The 18,213-nt window shown below is 40.8% G+C and overlaps 1 protein-coding gene across 1 annotated transcript in view; it reads left to right on the forward strand.

Moving 5' to 3' along the window:
• Positions 1-15,942, forward strand: part of LOC128635741 (dual specificity protein phosphatase 5) — a 23,326-nt gene extending 7,384 nt beyond the window's left edge. Inside the window, exons 2-4 of the mRNA XM_053688856.1 lie at positions 61-734; positions 7,053-7,361; positions 13,975-15,942. Coding sequence (XP_053544831.1) covers positions 65-734; positions 7,053-7,361; positions 13,975-14,240 — 1,245 coding nt within the window. The 5' untranslated portion in view covers positions 61-64 and the 3' untranslated portion in view covers positions 14,241-15,942. The remainder of the gene's footprint in view (positions 1-60; positions 735-7,052; positions 7,362-13,974) is intronic.
• Positions 15,943-18,213: the final 2,271 nt, after the last annotated feature.

Raw genomic sequence — 18,213 nt, forward strand, 5'->3', positions numbered from 1 at the left:
AAACAACTTGATGGTTTTTTTTTTACCAACATTTTTATGTCTTTTATTATTTCATTCCAGCACCATGCCTCCTGTGCCTCTGGAAGAACGCACAGCTTCCCTCCCTCGTCCTCAATCGCTTCCCCTACGAGCCATGCCCCATGCTTGTCTTGCTCCTGAGGTGAGAGGTCTCCAACCAGGACACAGAGCTCCGTCCCATGCCGACCTCACCATACCTGGGCCTTTACCGCTCCTTCCACCTGTACGCTGGCCCAGAGAGAACTTCACCCGACGAAGGGTTTCTCCTCCATCTCCATCATCTCACTCCCCGTCCTGTTTTCGCTGGGCTCTTCACCCATTAAAATGTGGCTGTCGAGGTTGTTGGCGCCTCCTTCGTCCTCCCAAGAAATCTGTAGGCTCATCTTGCAGCTGTGACCCTATTGTGACCTTCGATCCACAATTTGTGGGAGGGTCAAGGGTCAGCTACGATGAAGATGATGATTACAGTGTCCGGGCCATTTGGCCAGATGAGCTGGCAAGGAAGATGTCGAGAACTCATGGATGTACACTAGGGAGAGCACCACTGCTACTAGATTGCAGGGGACTGGAGAAAATGGAGGAATCGCTGCCTGCTCCTCCCCCTGTATCCTCTACTCTCCCTCCATCTCCAGTTGGGGGATCAAACCGAAGGTTGCACAGCCTGTATCTTCTGCTAGAGCCACTAAGTGAAAATGATGGTGTCGGAAATGGAAAAGGTGAGATAAAACAATATCTAAAGGGAAAGAAGGATTGTACAAAACAAAATGTTTTACAATCACCTAACACTGTGTTTTTGTTTGCGCAGTTTACAAGATTTTGAAAATCAAGAGCGGTTCAGGGGTACACCTCTTAAACAAATCTAGTGGAATGCATGTTCAATATCTCCATTTTTGTGGCCAAGTAGGCATAAATGAGCTTGTGATCAGAACTAACCAATCATGTGTAGGTAAATGTCACCATACATAACATGGTGGCACTGCAACAAACATAATACGTATTTTAAAGCAAGCAAAAATAAACAATGAATATATATTGCAATGCTCTTTACTTTTCCTTAATTAAACATTTTAGCATAGGTTACAAGTAGAGTGCAAAAATGCCAGCAATATTGAGCATTAACACCGGTGGTTCACAAGATATTGCGCTTCAATACTTTGTGTATTTTTTTGCTGCTATTTTAATTGCACAGCTGATATTTATCGCACAAGGAGGTAGTATGATGCATGCTGCAGTACTCATGTCAGATAGAGCGGATGCCCTTGGGTAACAGATTTCTATGAGGGGCCATACTAAAATTATTTATGTCAGATAACGTGAATGTGTAAAGCTGAGGGCAAAAATCCTGTTCAGGTAGTGAAGTTTTTTTTAACTTATTTCTATATAATTTCACATGTTTTTGAGTAGACAAAAACAAGAGTATAACGTTTATAACATGGCTATATTAGAACTGACTGTGTGCAAGTGCAAAACGTATCCAACAAGCACAATAATACCGCTTTGCGCTATCCATTGAAAGTATAGAAGCAGTATATATGTGTCGGGCACATTAAAAAATGCTTTGTTTAAACATTTTAACCAAGAACGTTACGTAACCAAGTAATATCAGAGGGAGTGTTACTGATAGCGAGAGGTTGAGCTTAGAATAACGCACCTTGCATTATCAATTGCACTTCACTTGTAATTAAAGGGATACTGAACCCAAATTTTTTCTTTTGTGATTCAGATAAAGCAGCAATTTTAAGCAACTTTCTAATTTACTCCTATTATGAATTTTTCTTCGTTCTCTTGCTATTTTTATTTGAAAAAGAAAGCATCTAAGCTTTTTTTTGGGTTCAGACCTCTGGACAGCACTTTTTTATTGGTAGATGAATTCATCCACCAATCAGCAAGAACAACCCAGTTGTTTACCAAAAATGGGCCGGCATCTAAACTTACATTCTTGCATTTCAAATAAAGATACCAAGAGAAAGAAGAAAATTTGAGAATAGGAGTAAATAAGAAAGTTGCTTAAAATTTCCTGCTCTATCTGAATCACGAAAGAAATAATTTGGGTTCAGTGTCCCTTTAAGGGGACATTAAATGATGAGCTCAATATCCCTTTAACAAAAAAACAAACACAGGAAAGCACCAGTGTGTAAAAAGGGGAACAGAGGGCCACAGCTGTGCGTGATTATGTCACACTATTTAAATCTCTCCTGTCATACACTAACCCAAAGAGAAGGAAGTGTATGGCAGTAAATCACAGATTTACAGCAAGTAGGAGTTTACAGGCACAGATCGAAACTTCCAGTACTCCATTAGTCCTGGAAAAGTGAAAAAATTCTAATAGATAAGAACATAATTTCTGACTTCTTACATTAATTCTGAAAATTGTAGTGTCACCCCCCCCCCCCCACACACACACACAGTGATGCTACAGTGCATTCTGTACACTCCTTCTACATACTTCAGAGTGATTTACTCATATGTGTAGGCGCTTGCTTATATAGCAAAGGCTTCCAGGGACGTGCCCAGGGCCTGCAAAAAAGAAAATTACTTTCCTAACAGTGAATGCCTCTAAAACGTGTTCCACACTGTAGCATATACTTAATAGAAATCATTGCAATATCTATGATTTATCTATTTAAATGGATTTTAACTTTTATTTTTTTTATTTGTAATCTTTATTTGTGCAGTGTCCATTACTTTCTGGCACAGCCTAACAAGGAGGCTGTGGTCTCTACAGGAAGCTTTTCTAGCATGATGTCATAAAACGTTCAGAGTTGGTTTAGTATTAAATGAATAAACTAGATAAACAGGGAGTCAGATATGCTCATGCTCAGAACTGGCAGAATTAAACTTAAGATTCTAAAATGTTCCACTAGGGGCAGGGGGTACAGTGGGAAATTCTAAGTGCTAATTTTGCAAGAAAACAATTAAGATTGATGTTTTTTTTACACAATCTTGGAAAATCTGAGAGAACTGGAGCAGTTTGCTCAAGAAGAGTGGGCTAAAATCCCAGTGGAAAACTGTAGAAAACGTATTCAGAGCTACAGAAAGTGCTTAATTGCACTTATTGGGGTAAATTTATCAAGCTCCATATGGAGATTGATGTCTCGTATTTCCGGCGAGCCTCCATAAAGACCGCTGCTCCATAACTTGTCCGCCTGCTCTGAGGCGGCGGACAGAAATCAATCCAATCGAATACGATCGGGTTGATTGACACCCCCTGCTAGGGGGCGGTATTGCACCAGCAGTTCACAAGAACTGCTGGTGCAATTATAAATGTCAACAGCGTATGCTGTCTGCATTTATTGATGTGCGGCGGACATGATACGCTACATCGTATCATGTCCGTCCGCACTATAATAAATATACCCCATTGTCTCCAAAGGCTGTGCTACAAAATATTAATTTAAGAGTTACCGATATTTTTGTCCATGACATTCTCATTTGTTTAACTGTTTAAAGTAATATATTAAATCAAAAGTAAAGTTTCTGTTCTATTACATTTGAAATAAAGAATGGTGGATACCATACCAAATACTTCTGTAAATCTTTAGCTAGTTCAGAGAAAATTGTGAGTTTTCCTAAAAAAGTGGAAAGGTACCAATACTTTTAGCAACGTCACGCAATAACAACATGCTCTTACATATTAGTCAACAAGCCAGATTATTAGTGAGAATACAGAAAAATAACAATCACAATGACTTCCCTTGTATTTCAAGATGCTGCCAGCCCCGGTTACTCCTTCACCGCCTGCACAGAACTGTTTTTTAGATGGCGGCGCAATATTTCCCAAGGAGCTTCCCAAACTTCTTTCTCTCACCTCAGGTCTCAGCAGAAAACCTCAGAAGAAAACGCCAACAATGGTGCGATATATCAGCAACAAAATAAAGAAGAAAAGATAGATAATTACATTTATCTGTAAAAAGACAGGTATTGCAGCACTCTTTTTCAAAAAGTATTTTATACACATATATGCTCAGCGCAATCAAATGCATAAATTATAAGATGCTCACAAGACAAAAGAATGTAGAGAAAACCCTTATACCACATACATACATAAAAAATATCACTTATAAGCATAAGAAGGGTGACCGGTCACCTGATACCAGCAACAAAGCTTTATATCGTCATGACTACAAGAACCAGAAAAGACTGATTATAGGCAGGACCAACTACACCCCATCTGAAACCTGAACCCCCTTGAACTCACCAAGGAGGTAAAAACAGGACAGATACATACGGGGATCTAAGTTGTCACAGCCTGATCAGTAAACAAAATACAGGAGATTTTGACAATTGTATAAGATGAAAAATGATAGTGGGCAGCAACGAACCTAGTTAACTACACCTCCACTGTACCCAGAACCCCCCCTGAAATCACCAGGAAGGCACAGCCTGGACAGTATAGAAATGAGTATTTAAGTTGCTGGGTATATCTGCATTAGAGTTGTCAACACAGTATACCATATAGCCATAAAATGGGCAAAACCACATACAAATCAAAAATGCAGTGTCACATAAGGCAGAAAGTCAGTCATATGATGAAAGTGGCACTGGGCTAACTCAGTGGAATAGCAAAAAGTATCCTTGAGCTGTATATCTAGATAGCGAGAGTGTCAGATGTGCAAACCAGTATGCAGCATCGGCATTTGGTATAAGCGAACAGTATCGCAAACAGATTCACTCACGGATACGCCATGCCGACCTGTCTATGCCACAAGACTCCAAAAACTGTGTGATGTCAATCCACTTTACTGTGTCGGAGTGTTTGTAGATGGTCTCCGCTGTACGTAAAAAGCTCAAGAACACGTTAGTTGCTACCAAGTGATACAGTCAGCCAATAGTGCAATATAGCTTAGCGAACAGCCTGTACTAAAAGGAACATACTCACAGGGTTACTTGCAGAAATTGGATAAATAAAGTATGAATAAAAAAGGTTCACCGGTTTCAGTAGACACTGCTACCTTTTTCATAGTAATTTTAACTGCTCTTGAAAAAGGCTGCTGTATCTGCCGAAACCGGGTGAGCTTTTTTATTCAACTTTGAGCTTTTTCTTGGATTTTATTAAAACTGGAAATCACTGTTATCAATGTTGCCAGTGTTTTCTGAATACAATCTCCAATTTCTTCAAGTAACCCTGTCAGTATGTTAATTTTAGTGCAGGGTGTTTGCTAAGCTATATTTCACTATTGTTGGCCTTTTCTTACATATTAGAGCTTTTTTTAGGGGGGCACGTTTATGTCTCTTTGATTCTACAATTTAACTACTAATATTGAGTCCACTGCCTCCATAGAGTGCATCCTACACAGTGATTGGTTCAGTATAATATAATGATGTACAGCTGGGTCAGTATAATATAATGTTGCACAGCTGGGTCAGTATAATATAATGATGTACAGCTGGGTCAGTATAATATAATGATGTACAGCTGGATCAGTATAGTATAATGATGTACAGCTGGGTCAGTATAATATAATGATGTACAGCTGGGTCAGTATAATATAATGATGATGTACAGCTGGGTCAGTATAATATAATGATGTACAGCTGGGTCAGTATAATATAATGATGATATACAGCTGGGTCAGTATAATATAATGATGTACAGCTGGGTCAGTATAATATAATGATGATATACAGCTGGGTCAGTATAGTATAATGATGTACAGCTGGGTCAGTATAATATAATAATGTACAGCTGGGTCAGTATAATATAATAATGATGTACAGCTGGGTTGTTTTAATATAATGATGCACAGCTGGGTCAGTATAATATAATGATGTACAGCTGCGTCAGTATAATATAATGATGTACAGCTGGGTCAGTATAATATAATGATGCACAGCTGGGTCAGTATAATATAATGATGTACAGCTGCGTCAGTATAATATAATGATGTACAGCTGGGTCAGTATAATATAATGATGTACAGCTGGGTCAGTATAATATAATGATGTACAGCTGCGTCAGTATAATATAATGATGCACAGCTGGGTCAGTATAATATAATGATGTATAGCTGCGTCAGTATAATATAATGATGTACAGCTGGGTCAGTATAATATAATGATGCACAGCTGGGTCAGTATAATATAATGATGTACAGCTGCGTCAGTATAATATAATGATGTACAGCTGGGTCAGTATAATATAATGATGTACAGCTGGGTCAGTATAATATAATGATGTACAGCTGGGTCAGTATAATATAATAATGTACAGCTGGGTCAGTATAATATAATAATGTACAGCTGGGTCAGTATAATATAATGATGTACAGCTGGGTCAGTATAGTATAATGATGTACAGCTGGGTCAGTATAATATAATGATGTACAGCTGGGTCAGTATAGTATAATGATGTACAGCTGGGTCAGTATAATATAATAATGTACAGCTGGGTCAGTATAATATAATGATGTACAGCTGGGTCAGTATAGTATAATGATGTACAGCTGGGTCAGTATAATATAATGATGTACAGCTGGGTCAGTATAATATAATAATGTACAGCTGGGTCAGTATAATATAATGATGTACAGCTGGGTCAGTATAATATAATGATGTACAGCTGGGTCAGTATAATATAATGATGTACAGCTGGGTCAGTATAGTATAATGATGTACAGCTGGGTCAGTATAATATAATGATGTACAGCTGGGTCAGTATAATATAATGATGTACAGCTGGGTCAGTATAATATAATGATGTACAGCTGGGTCAGTATAATATAATGATGTACAGCTGGGTCAGTATAGTATAATGATGTACAGCTGGGTCAGTATAATATAATGATGTACAGCTGGGTCAGTATAATATAATGATGTACAGCTGGGTCAGTATAATATAATGATGTACAGCTGGGTCAGTATAATATAATGATGTACAGCTGGGTCAGTATAATATAATGATGTACAGCTGGGTCAGTATAGTATAATGATGTACAGCTGGGTCAGTATAATATAATGATGTACAGCTGGGTCAGTATAATATAATGATGCACAGCTGGTTCAGTATAGTATAATGATGCATATTTTCATTCCAGCCTCAGTTGAACCTCCAGTTGAAGAGAGCATCACACCAGTAGAAATTCCCCCTGCGCTACTGTTATCGCCTGACCTGGAAAAGGCTGAACTGAGCCTCATTCTTCCTTTTCTCTTCCTGGGAAATGAGAAAGATGCCCAGGACCTGGGGCGTATGGTCACCCTAAACATAGGACATGTCCTTAATGTTACCACTCACCTCCCACTGTATCATGCAGAGTCCGGGGGACTGCGATACAAGAGACTGCCAGCCACAGACAACAGTAAGCAAGACCTCAGACAGTACTTTGAGGAAGCTTTTGAGTTCATAGGTAAGTTTTCAGCCTTATCATATATACGGTAAACACTTTGTCATATAAAGGGCTAGATTACAAGTGGAGCGCTAATTTATCGGGCTCGCAATAAATAACCAGTAATTACAAGTGGCTGGTTATTGCTACCACAAGTTCGCAGTAGCAATTAGCGCTTTGAAAATTAACCAGAGATCAGATCGCTGGTTCATTTTAAAAATATTGCCCATTTACCGCCAAAATAAAGTATACTGTCGTTTTTTTGTATTTTTTTAATTTGGAAAAAATTTTAATAATAAAAAAAATCTACACAAAGTAGTTTTTAGGGGTTAAAGTTGGCGGGTGTGGGATGTTAAAAAAATAATGGAAACTGAAAAGTCTTTATATTGCGGTCTATGGGGACTGTTTTATCCCTATAAATATATATATGTAAATGCATTTACACATATATATTTATTTGTTAATATGTTTATATACACACATATTAACACATAAATATACTGTATATGTATTTATTCATATACATTTAAATTTGCCGCCCATCGCTGCAAATTATTGAAAAGTATTTTGAGTATGTTTATCTATTTATCATTCATCTGTCAATGTCTTTCTATATATACCTATCATTCATCTATCTATCATCTGTCTATATATCTATCTCATATATAAATGAATCTATCTCTATCTAGCATATATCTTTCTCTATCTATCTCTATCTATTATTATTTAAGCATAATTTATGTTTTTCTTCATAAATGGAAAGAGTCCACAGCTGCATTCATTACTTTTGGGAAAACAATACCCAAGCTATAGAGGACACTGAATAAAAAAACGGGAGGGAACAAGAGGCGGCCCGTTCTGAGGGCACCAGGTCTGAAAACTCCAACCCAACAAAACCCTGCTTCGTCCGAAGCCGAGAACAACTTTGAAAAAAAGGAAAAAGGCCCAAGGACACTGACCCACAGATAGTCCACAGCCTAGCTAGAGACCGCAGGAACTAGACTCGACTCAGTCAACAGCCTCCAAGAGACACCGTCGCCCAGCAGTTGTTCTCCAAACACACCCCTTACTAAAGAAAGGGAACAAACTACCGTATTCTTCCACAAAGAAGAAAAGGCACAGAGAAAACATGATTGTACTTGCAAAGCGCGGCTAATCTCCCTTAAATGACTCAAGGCGCTGTTCATTTTATTAACCTCGAAAGGAGAAAAGGCTGAGTAGACCTCGCCGGGGATCGAACTTGCAACCCTCAGTTTACTACAGTGCAGAGTAGCCACAGTGCATTAGTATGCTGAGCTAGCTTCTAGCTAGCATAAGGAACCCCAGAAAAAAACCCTAAAAAGGGCACAAACACAGAGCTAAAAACCAGAGAAACCGGGTCAGGCTAACAGAGACCCAATAATTACAAAAACTATACAGATATGTTAGATGTTGATAACACAATGTACAGAATGACTAGAATAGAGCACAATACTCCCCTCTTAGGTGACCGCAGCCTTCTAACAGTCTCTCCCAACAGGACTGTGAGTAGAATTTGGATTAGATAAATAGAGGCGCTGGTCTTCAATATTATGGTGCACACTGAAGAAAGAAAACTTGACTTGTGATTTGCAGAAGTTAACAACAAAATAATGTGCAGTATACTCACTCCGAAAATTTCAGAGTTCAGCTTCTTCATAAGGATATATATCCTGGTTTTCCCATGATGTGCTTTAGTATCTATAAACAATGGAAATTGCACTGCAGGTGATTGTATCTTTAAATTGATATAAAGTGCAGTATACTCACTCCGAGTAATTCGGAATCCGGCTCCTCAAAGATAGTTGGTAACTTTAGAATACTTCCAAAAAAGGCAGCAAAAATACTTGTTGTATCAAACAAATATTTATTAAAACGTATTAAAAAGCTCTTTTTCAGCTTGGCTCTACGCGTTTCAACGACTAAATCGTCTTTTTCAAGAGCAGTAAAAAACAATTGGAAGTGCTCTTCCAATTGTTTTTTACTGCTCTTGAAAAAGACGATTTAGTCGTTGAAACGCGTAGAGCCAATCTGAAAAAGAGCTTTTTAATACGTTTTAATAAATATTTGTTTGATACAACAAGTATTTTTGCTGCCTTTTTTGGAAGTATTCTAAAGTTACCAACTATCTTTGAGGAGCCGGATTCCGAATTACTCGGAGCGAGTATACTGCACTTTATATCAATTTAAAGATACAATCACCTGCAGTGCAATTTCCATTGTTTATAGATACTAAAGCACATCATGGGAAAACCAGGATATATATCCTTATGAAGAAGCTGAACTCTGAAATTTTCGGAGTGAGTATACTGCACATTATTTTGTTGTTAACTTCTGCAAATCACAAGTCAAGTTTTCTTTCTTCAGTGTGCACCATAATATTGAAGACCAGCGCCTCTATTTATCTAATCCTAACAGAGACCCAACCAGTCTCACAGAAACAAGGGGAGGCAACGTCCAGACCCCAGAAACAGAAACCATGGGATAAGACCGGGAATCTGAAACAGAGAGGATCTTCCCCTAGCACAGTGCAACCGCACTCTAAAAAGCAACGGAAGACGAAAGGTCTCCCAAGTCGCAAAAAGGTAGCTCAGAAATATTCAGAAACGAAACCTTGTGCAGCAAGCTCAGATAGGTCTGACAAACACCTGAAGCAAAAACACTGCAAGCTGCAGTCATCTAAAAATTACTCTGAAACTTAAATACTTGCAGGGCAAGCAGAGAGCAACTGAAGATAGGATCCTAGATTGCTAAGTATCCACTAACCAGCGGATAATGTCACAGGCTAATTAAGAGCCGCCAGTCCTTCCCACAAATCTTGAAAATGGAGAAACCTCAAAAGGCTAACCTTACCTCAAATGCTCCGAGGACAAATTTAGCAGAGCAACAGATCTCAGATCCTGCTCCAACACCGGACCAGCCCAAACGACAGACATGTCTGATAGACAGGGGGGACAGAAAGACCCCAACCACAAGCCCCCGGGAATGGAAAGAAAAAAGGGGGGACTCAACCACCCCAACAGAGCTTAGGTGCCAACCCAATCCGCTCCACCAAAATAAGGAACTCCCAAGGAGAACCCCCTGGGACCTGAAACAGAGAAAAGAGCCATAGATCTGTAGGCAGACCTGTCACAGCTCTCTTAGACAGTCTCTACATAGAGAGATCAAATTCCAACAGGTGGAACAGAGCCCACAGAGCATCAGATGCTGCCCCTTACAGAAATAAGCCACCTGATCCAACCTCCTACACACAGGGCAGGACAAAGACCCTCCAGAGAGAGGAAACCCCAGCTCATAAGGAAGACAAACTATCCCCTCAAAAGGGAAGGGCACAGAAAGAACAGCGTACATGCCCACAAGACATGAAGCCATAGCATGATCAAAACACGGACAGAATTAAAAATCATCCAGACACCCTTGTTGACCCAACGAAGAAAAAACTCCCCATAGAGGAGCACACTCCATCCGAAAAACAAGTCAGGCCTTAAGTTTATAACCAGTACCCGAAGGAAGATGTGAACTCTGGCCTACCTGCTTGCAAGCCCAATGAGCCAGCTCCTATGTCACAACATAGGGTCCCTGAAAAAAAACTGGGTCGTCCCGAACTAGTCCACAGGATCATAAATTTCCAGACATCCAAGAAGGATCCAAGACAAGAACCCTGGACCCGGGACCCAGAATCGTCCTAGAACAAACACCCTCAGGGAACACAAAATACCCCGTCTGAAGCAATCAGACCTCACAGGGCATGAGAACCGGGAAACCCGGAGAACGGGTACAGGACTCACTCGTAATTCCCAGCCCAAAGGGAAGAGAACACCCTTAGCCGGAGGTCAACACCCCTGCTGCAAGGTACTAGACCGCGACCACACCCAAGGGAGAAGAATGCAAAGCATCCCGAACCCAGGCTGAAACACATCCCCTAAGCAAAAAGCTTGAAAAAAGAGACAACACCTCCTATCGCCCCTGATGTGGAGACGACTAACTCCCGAAGGAAGACAGAGCCTCACAGCCTTCACTTCCTAATTAAGCGGCCAAAGCCACCAGAAAAACTGGACGAAGTCCAGAAAGTCTGGACCCAAAGGAAGAGAACCTATAAAAGGAACAAATCCTAAAAGGACACTTCCGAAGAGACCATGAAAGGCAATACCGTAATAAGGGCGGGATGAAGGACCTAAATCCTCAAAAAAAAAAAAATTGGAAATGATTGAGCATGTCGCCGCGGATCTCAACGGAGCCCACTAGATTGAAAGGCAAATGAGGACTGAACCAATTCCCCATGCCCCAAAGCAACCACGGACCCTCAAGTCCTCTCAGGATGCTAGTTGAAGCTTGAAAAATAAAACAAGAAAACAACACAAATCATATTGTGATCACTAGGCACCCTCACCTGACCAACCTGACATAAAAAGGTGCCACGTGTCTGAACTAGGCCTCAAAGACAGAAAGATTTGTACCCAGTCAGGACAAGCCTGAAACCAAGGGCCCCAGCACTGTCAAGGCCACATAGAGTCTCCCCCGATGATGGAGGGATAAAGAACAGTCAGACAGACTTTGTAAACAGTGCGACCACAAATCGCGAGTATCAATTCCAGAGAAGAAAGTTCCCAAAGGAAACATCACAACATGAGCTTTAGACCAAATAAAAATCATCCTCACCGGATGAAAATAAAAGATAGGCAACCCGTATATTATCACCCAGGAAGAACGGACAGACCCGCAGGACTAGCCCAACAGGGGTCCGAGACTTCCAAGCTCAGAACTGTTGAAGGATACACAAATAACAAAGACTACAAGAAGATTACTTCACCCCCTTATGTCTATGTATGCAAGCCAGTCGAAGAGCAAGAGCAAGTCGAAGAGAATCCCCAGACCCATAAAGAGTGGGATCCTCCAGCAACGCCAAAAACGTGCCTTAGTAGAACACGAAGGCGCGCCAGTTTATAACGAAAGGTGCAACATACCTCCGTCGGGACAAAGGGAAACACTGGCCCCGAAGGTTGACCCCCTGAGGCCTCAGGGGCAGTCACTCCCCCAGAAGGCTGAACTGGACCAGGCGATCCCACGCCTGACAAGTCCCAGTTAACGAAACACTGACAATATTGTAAGCACACTTCCAGGAGGTGCAGATGCACCAGCACCAAAGATATAGCCATGCGGAAACGTGTTGTAACCTCTGGTGGGAACAGGCCACACTCCCTAAAAAGGATAAGTAGCGTTTGGGTTACCTGCATGCGTAGTAAGAGTTGGTGGTAGGGAACTCGTCTCGTGAGAAATAGAATCCCCAGAGGCGGATGGCTCAGTGGGCACCTGATTCCCCGATCCCGAGGAACAGAGCACTCTAAAACGGCATTCGGAACATAACTGAAGGGCATGCATCACCCGGGCCATTTAAATTCTTCACAAGAAGTAGATTCTGAATCAGAGACATCCGTCTCCAAGAATCCTCCATAACTGGGACACTGCCACCTCCAGAGAACCAGACATCAGCGGACCAGGATTTCTCTGTCGCCACGCGGTCAGGAAAGCGGAAACGGAGTCACAAGGTAAACCGTGCAGTCCATGCAAAATCGCACCCGACTGAAAAGGCTGCGTCACTATACATAGTTCCAAAATAGCCATGAGCCTAAGCAACACTACACAGTAGCAGACAGAATCACATAACAAACATGATTATAAACCCCCCTGTTCAATAATCCCCCTCAGGAGATATTAACCCTTGATTCCTAGATACAAAAAGGAGCCTGAGACCCTATGTTAATGGTATCCCCGAAAGGTTGTAGCCCCTCTTAGATAAACAGTTGAAATTACAATACATCCATGATGAAAGTAAAATTAAACGATCTTACCGGTATCTATGCCGTGGAACAGGAACACGGCCCTTCAAGTGTGACAGATAGTAGTGTCGCCTCTGCCATGGACTTGAGAAAAAAGCGGCCAGCGAAACTCGTCAACGCTGATTGCTTGTGGAGCTGTTAATATGAGTCTGGATGGTTTCGCAAAAAGACTCTCTCTCTGCATTTCCAGACTAACTTTTACCCATGCTCTCACTGAGACGCTGACAGGACTACTTAAAACTCCAGTCCCAGGCCGAAGAGTACTACATCGGGCCAGCTGTATATAGTCACAGCCCACCCCGACCGCGCCATAATACACAGTGCAGCTCGCTCCTGCTCTGTCTGACAGCAGGAGCGAGCTGCACTGTGTATAATGGCGCGGTCGGGCCGGGCTTTGACTATACAGCTGGCCTGATGCACTGTGTGAAACAAACAGACCGGCTCAGAAGAGCACAGAGAGCGGGTCTGTAATACAGCCATTTTTTAAAAAAAATTAAAAGGGTATATTATGTTTTAGAAAGTTTGGCTAATATAATGTTATATATGCTATGTGCAGAATTATATAACATTATTTTTAAGGTTTACTGACACTTTAAGGAGCAGCTAATTAGAAAGTTGTTTACAATTGCATGCTCTATCTGAATCATGAAAGTTTAATTTTTTTTTAGTGTTCCTTTACTGGACCTTCTGGTTCTTGTCAGCCTTTAAAATCTATGTTTCTATTACAGTAAGTTTGTTCCTATGTGGGACTGACCTTATGTTTTTGTTTCCCTTTCCAGAAGAGGCTCAACAGCAAGGCAAGGGGGTGCTTATTCACTGCCAGGCAGGGGTCTCTAGGTCTGCCACGGTTGTCATTGCATACCTCATGAAGCACACGTTGATGACAGTGGGCGATGCCTATAAGTTTGTGAAGGGAAAACGTCCAATTATCTCGCCAAACCTGAACTTTATGGGGCAGCTCCTTGAGTTTGAATCAGACTTGAATGCTGGTGTCACCCCACGAATCCTTGTCCCTAAACTGAGGGGTGTAGAGACAGACGTTTGATGCAAAAGAAGTAGGAAAAAGAAGATGGGGGATGAAGTGTTGAAGAAGAAAAAAGAAAGAGGAGAAAGAAAAATGGGACAATGGTGTAAAGGGCTTTAAAAGCTTGAGTATTTATTTCTCAGTCTGATAAGTCATTCAGATCCACACTAATCTGTATAGAATTGTCATACACAACGTGGAAGCCCTTTCAACAATAAAGTGCAACCCCCGGGTTTCTTTCCAATGTGACCCATAGTCTCAGATTCCATTTAAAAGGAACCTCAACTTCAGACTTTACCAATATGGCTCCAACCCCAATATGGCTACCACTCAACAGGGTGCTCATTCTCAGCTTCTTACAGAATAGGATGTCCTCCTTCAAAAATTGTTCATAAGAAGACTAGAACTTTAGGCTCATCCACACCATGGCTCAGAACCTTTAGACTTGGTCACCATATGACGCACAACTTCCAGACTCTGTAAAACCACAGCATGCAACCTCTACGCTCCATTACAACAAGGGCCACAACCACTACATTCCATTACAGCGTGGTTTACAAACTTTTAACTCCATTACAACATGTCACATAACCTATAAACTCCATCACAACAGGCCCCACTTACTTTTAACTCCTTTACACCATGGTCCACTTATTAACTCTGTCACACCAAGGTTCACAACCTTTAGACTCCATCACAATAGGGTCCATAACCTCTATACTTTATAATGAAATTGCTAAAAAACTGTTGGACTTCATCAAAACATGGCCAAAAACTTCCAGACTCTATTACAATATGGATCACAACCTCTAGACTCTACAACAATATGACTCAAATCCTGTAGACTCCATCACAAAAAAATAACCATCGCCGCTAGATTCAATCACAGCAGTGCACACAACCACTCCACTCTTCATAACACCATAACCCTCATCCTACAGACTCCATCACAACTTGGTGCACAACCTCTAAACGCTGTCACAATATTGCTCAGAACTTTTAGACTCCATCACAACAGGATCCACATACTCAATCACAACATAGTCCAGATACTCTAGAACCCAGCACAATATATTCCACAACCTCTAGACTATGTTACAATAGGGCAAACAATCTCTAGACTATGTTATAACAGGGCCCACAAACTCAAGACTACACCACAAGCCACAGACTACCCTATAACTGTTCACTTAATATCACACTACAGTATCTTTATCCACAGCTTCCCACAATAGATTTTTTACCTTTGATTTTTCCTCAGAACTAGGTCCAAAAATCTCATTCTTCGCAATTACTGGGCCCACAATCCAGAGAATCCACTACAATAGGTCCCTTATTCCACAGTATATACATCAACCAATTCTCCAACATGGCATACCATACCATCCAACAACAAGACAAGAATAGTCACTTTCTCCCTGGCATATACTATCAGGCTCTCCCATTAAATAATATAGTGATCAAAACTTCTCAATATCAGGTCCATCACCAGATACTAAATTACAATAGGTCCTGTACCTCTATATTCCTGAGCAATTCTTTCAGAATAACCCATCCTTCCTTAAAGGGACACTAAACCCATTTTTTTTTCTTTAATGATCCATATAGGGCATGACATTTTAAGCAACTTTCTACTTTACTCCTATTATAGTTTTTTCTTCGTTCTCTTGCTATCTTTATTTCAAAATCAGGAATGTGATGCATAGGGCCCGGCCCATTTTTGGTTGAGAACCTGGGTTATGCTTGTATATTGGTGGGTAGATGTAAGCCTCCAATAAGCAAGCGCTATCCATGGTGCTGAACCTAAAATGGGCTGACTGCTAAGATTTACATTCCTGCTTTAAAAATAAAGATAGCGAGAGAACGAAGAAAAATTGATAATAGGAGTAAATTAGAAAACAGAATTTATGCTTACCTGATAAATTTCTTTCTCTTGTGATGTATCGAGTCCACGGGTTCATCCATACTTGTGGGATATTCTCCTTCCCTACAGGAAGTGGCAGAGAGAGCACCCACAGCAGAGCTGTCTATATAGCTCCTCCCTTAGCTCCACCCCCCAGTCATTCGACCGAAGGCTAGGAAGAAAAAGGAGAAACTATAGGGTGCAGTGGTGACTGAAGTTTTTTAAATAAAAATATACTACCTGTTTTAAATAGACAGGGCGGGCCGTGTACTCGATACATCACAAGAGAAAGAAATTTATCAGGTAAGCATAAATTCTGTTTTCTCTTGTAAGATGTATCAAGTCCACGGATTCATCCATACTTGTGGGATACCAATACCAAAGCTTTAGGACACGGATGAAGGGAGGGACAAGACAGGTTCCTTAAACAGAAGGCACCACTGCTTGTAGAACCTTTCTCCCAAAAATAACCTCAGAAGAAGCAAAAGAATCGAATTTGGAAAATTTGGAAAAAGTATGAAGCGAAGACCAAGTCACCGCCTTACAAATCTGTTGAACAGAAGCCTCATTTTTAAAAGCCCATGTGGAAGCCACTGCTCTAGTAGAATGAGCAGTAATTCTTTCAGGAGGCTGCTGGCCAGCAGTCTCATAAGCCATACGGATGATGCTTTGCAGCCAAAAAGAAAGAGAGGTAGCCGTAGCCTTTTGACCTCTCCGCTTACCAGAATAGACAACAAACAATGAAGATGTTTGACGGAAATCTTTGGTTGCTTGTAAGTAGAACTTTAAAGCACGAACCACATCAAGACTGTGCAACAGACGTTCCTTCTTTGAAGAAGGATTAGGACACAGCGAAGGAACAACAATTTCCTTATTGATATTCCTATTAGAAACAACCTTAGGAAGGAATCCAGGTTTGGTACGTAAAACCACCTTATCTGCATGAAAAATAAGATAAGGTGAGTCACACTGTAAAGCAGATAACTCAGAAACTCTTCAAGCCGAAGAGATAGCTACTAAAAACAAAACTTTCCAAGATAGAAGCTTAATATCTATGGAATGCATAGGTTCAAACGGAACCCCTTGAAGAACTTTAAGAACCAAGTTCCATGGCGGAGCAACAGGTTTAAATACAGGCTTGATCCTGACCAAGGCCTGACTAAACGCTTGAACGTCTGGGACATCTGCCAGACGTTTGTGTAAAAGAATATTTGTCCCTTTGTGGAACTAGCTGATAATCCCTTCTCCAATCCTTCTTGGAGAAAAGACAAAATTCTAGGAATCCTAATCTTACTCTATGAGTAACCCTTGGATTCACACCAACAAAGATATTTGCGCCAAATCTTATGATAGATTTTGTCACCACACTCAGTTTGCCCTTCCTAGCAGTTAAGCAGGCAGAGAGAATGACTGGGGGGTGGAGCTAAGGGAGGAGCTATATAGACAGCTCTGCTGTGGGTGCTCTCTCTGCCACTTCCTGTAGGGAAGGAGAATATCCCACAAGTATGGATCAATCCGTGGACTCGATACATCTTACAAGAGTAAGTTGCTTAAAATTTGATGCTCTATTTCAGATAGAGAATGAAATTTTAAGCAACTTTCATGAAAGAAAAAAATTTGGGTTCATTGTCCCTTTAAAAATGCCTACAGACCCTAAAATCAGGCCTCATATCTTCCCACAACACAACACTTTAATTCATGGGTTTCATTTTTTTTTTAAAAGACCTACATCTTTAGAACCACTCAAATCTCAACACCTCAACTAAAAAGCCATAACTTTAGCTGACCATGAATCAGACACTTGTGCAGCAAGGGTTCTTAACCTGAGTCTCCTACCACAACTACATTGACTCTGAACACCATGCAACATAGATTCTAATCATTCTAAACATTTACATAAAGTATCCTAAAAATCTGAGCTCCCTCTTTGTAGGATTCATGGCTTTGGAACCTCTAATAAGTTTTATAATTTTAGACTTTACAATAACTGGATAAAGAATTAGTACACACCCCTATCATAGGTGCACATCCCAGAAGAGTAGATATCTAAAACATGGCACCTCTAATTCTTCATCAACCACAAATAAGGAT

This window comes from Bombina bombina, chromosome 7 (genome assembly GCF_027579735.1).
Source record: "Bombina bombina isolate aBomBom1 chromosome 7, aBomBom1.pri, whole genome shotgun sequence".
Taxonomy (NCBI): Eukaryota; Metazoa; Chordata; class Amphibia; order Anura; family Bombinatoridae; genus Bombina; species Bombina bombina.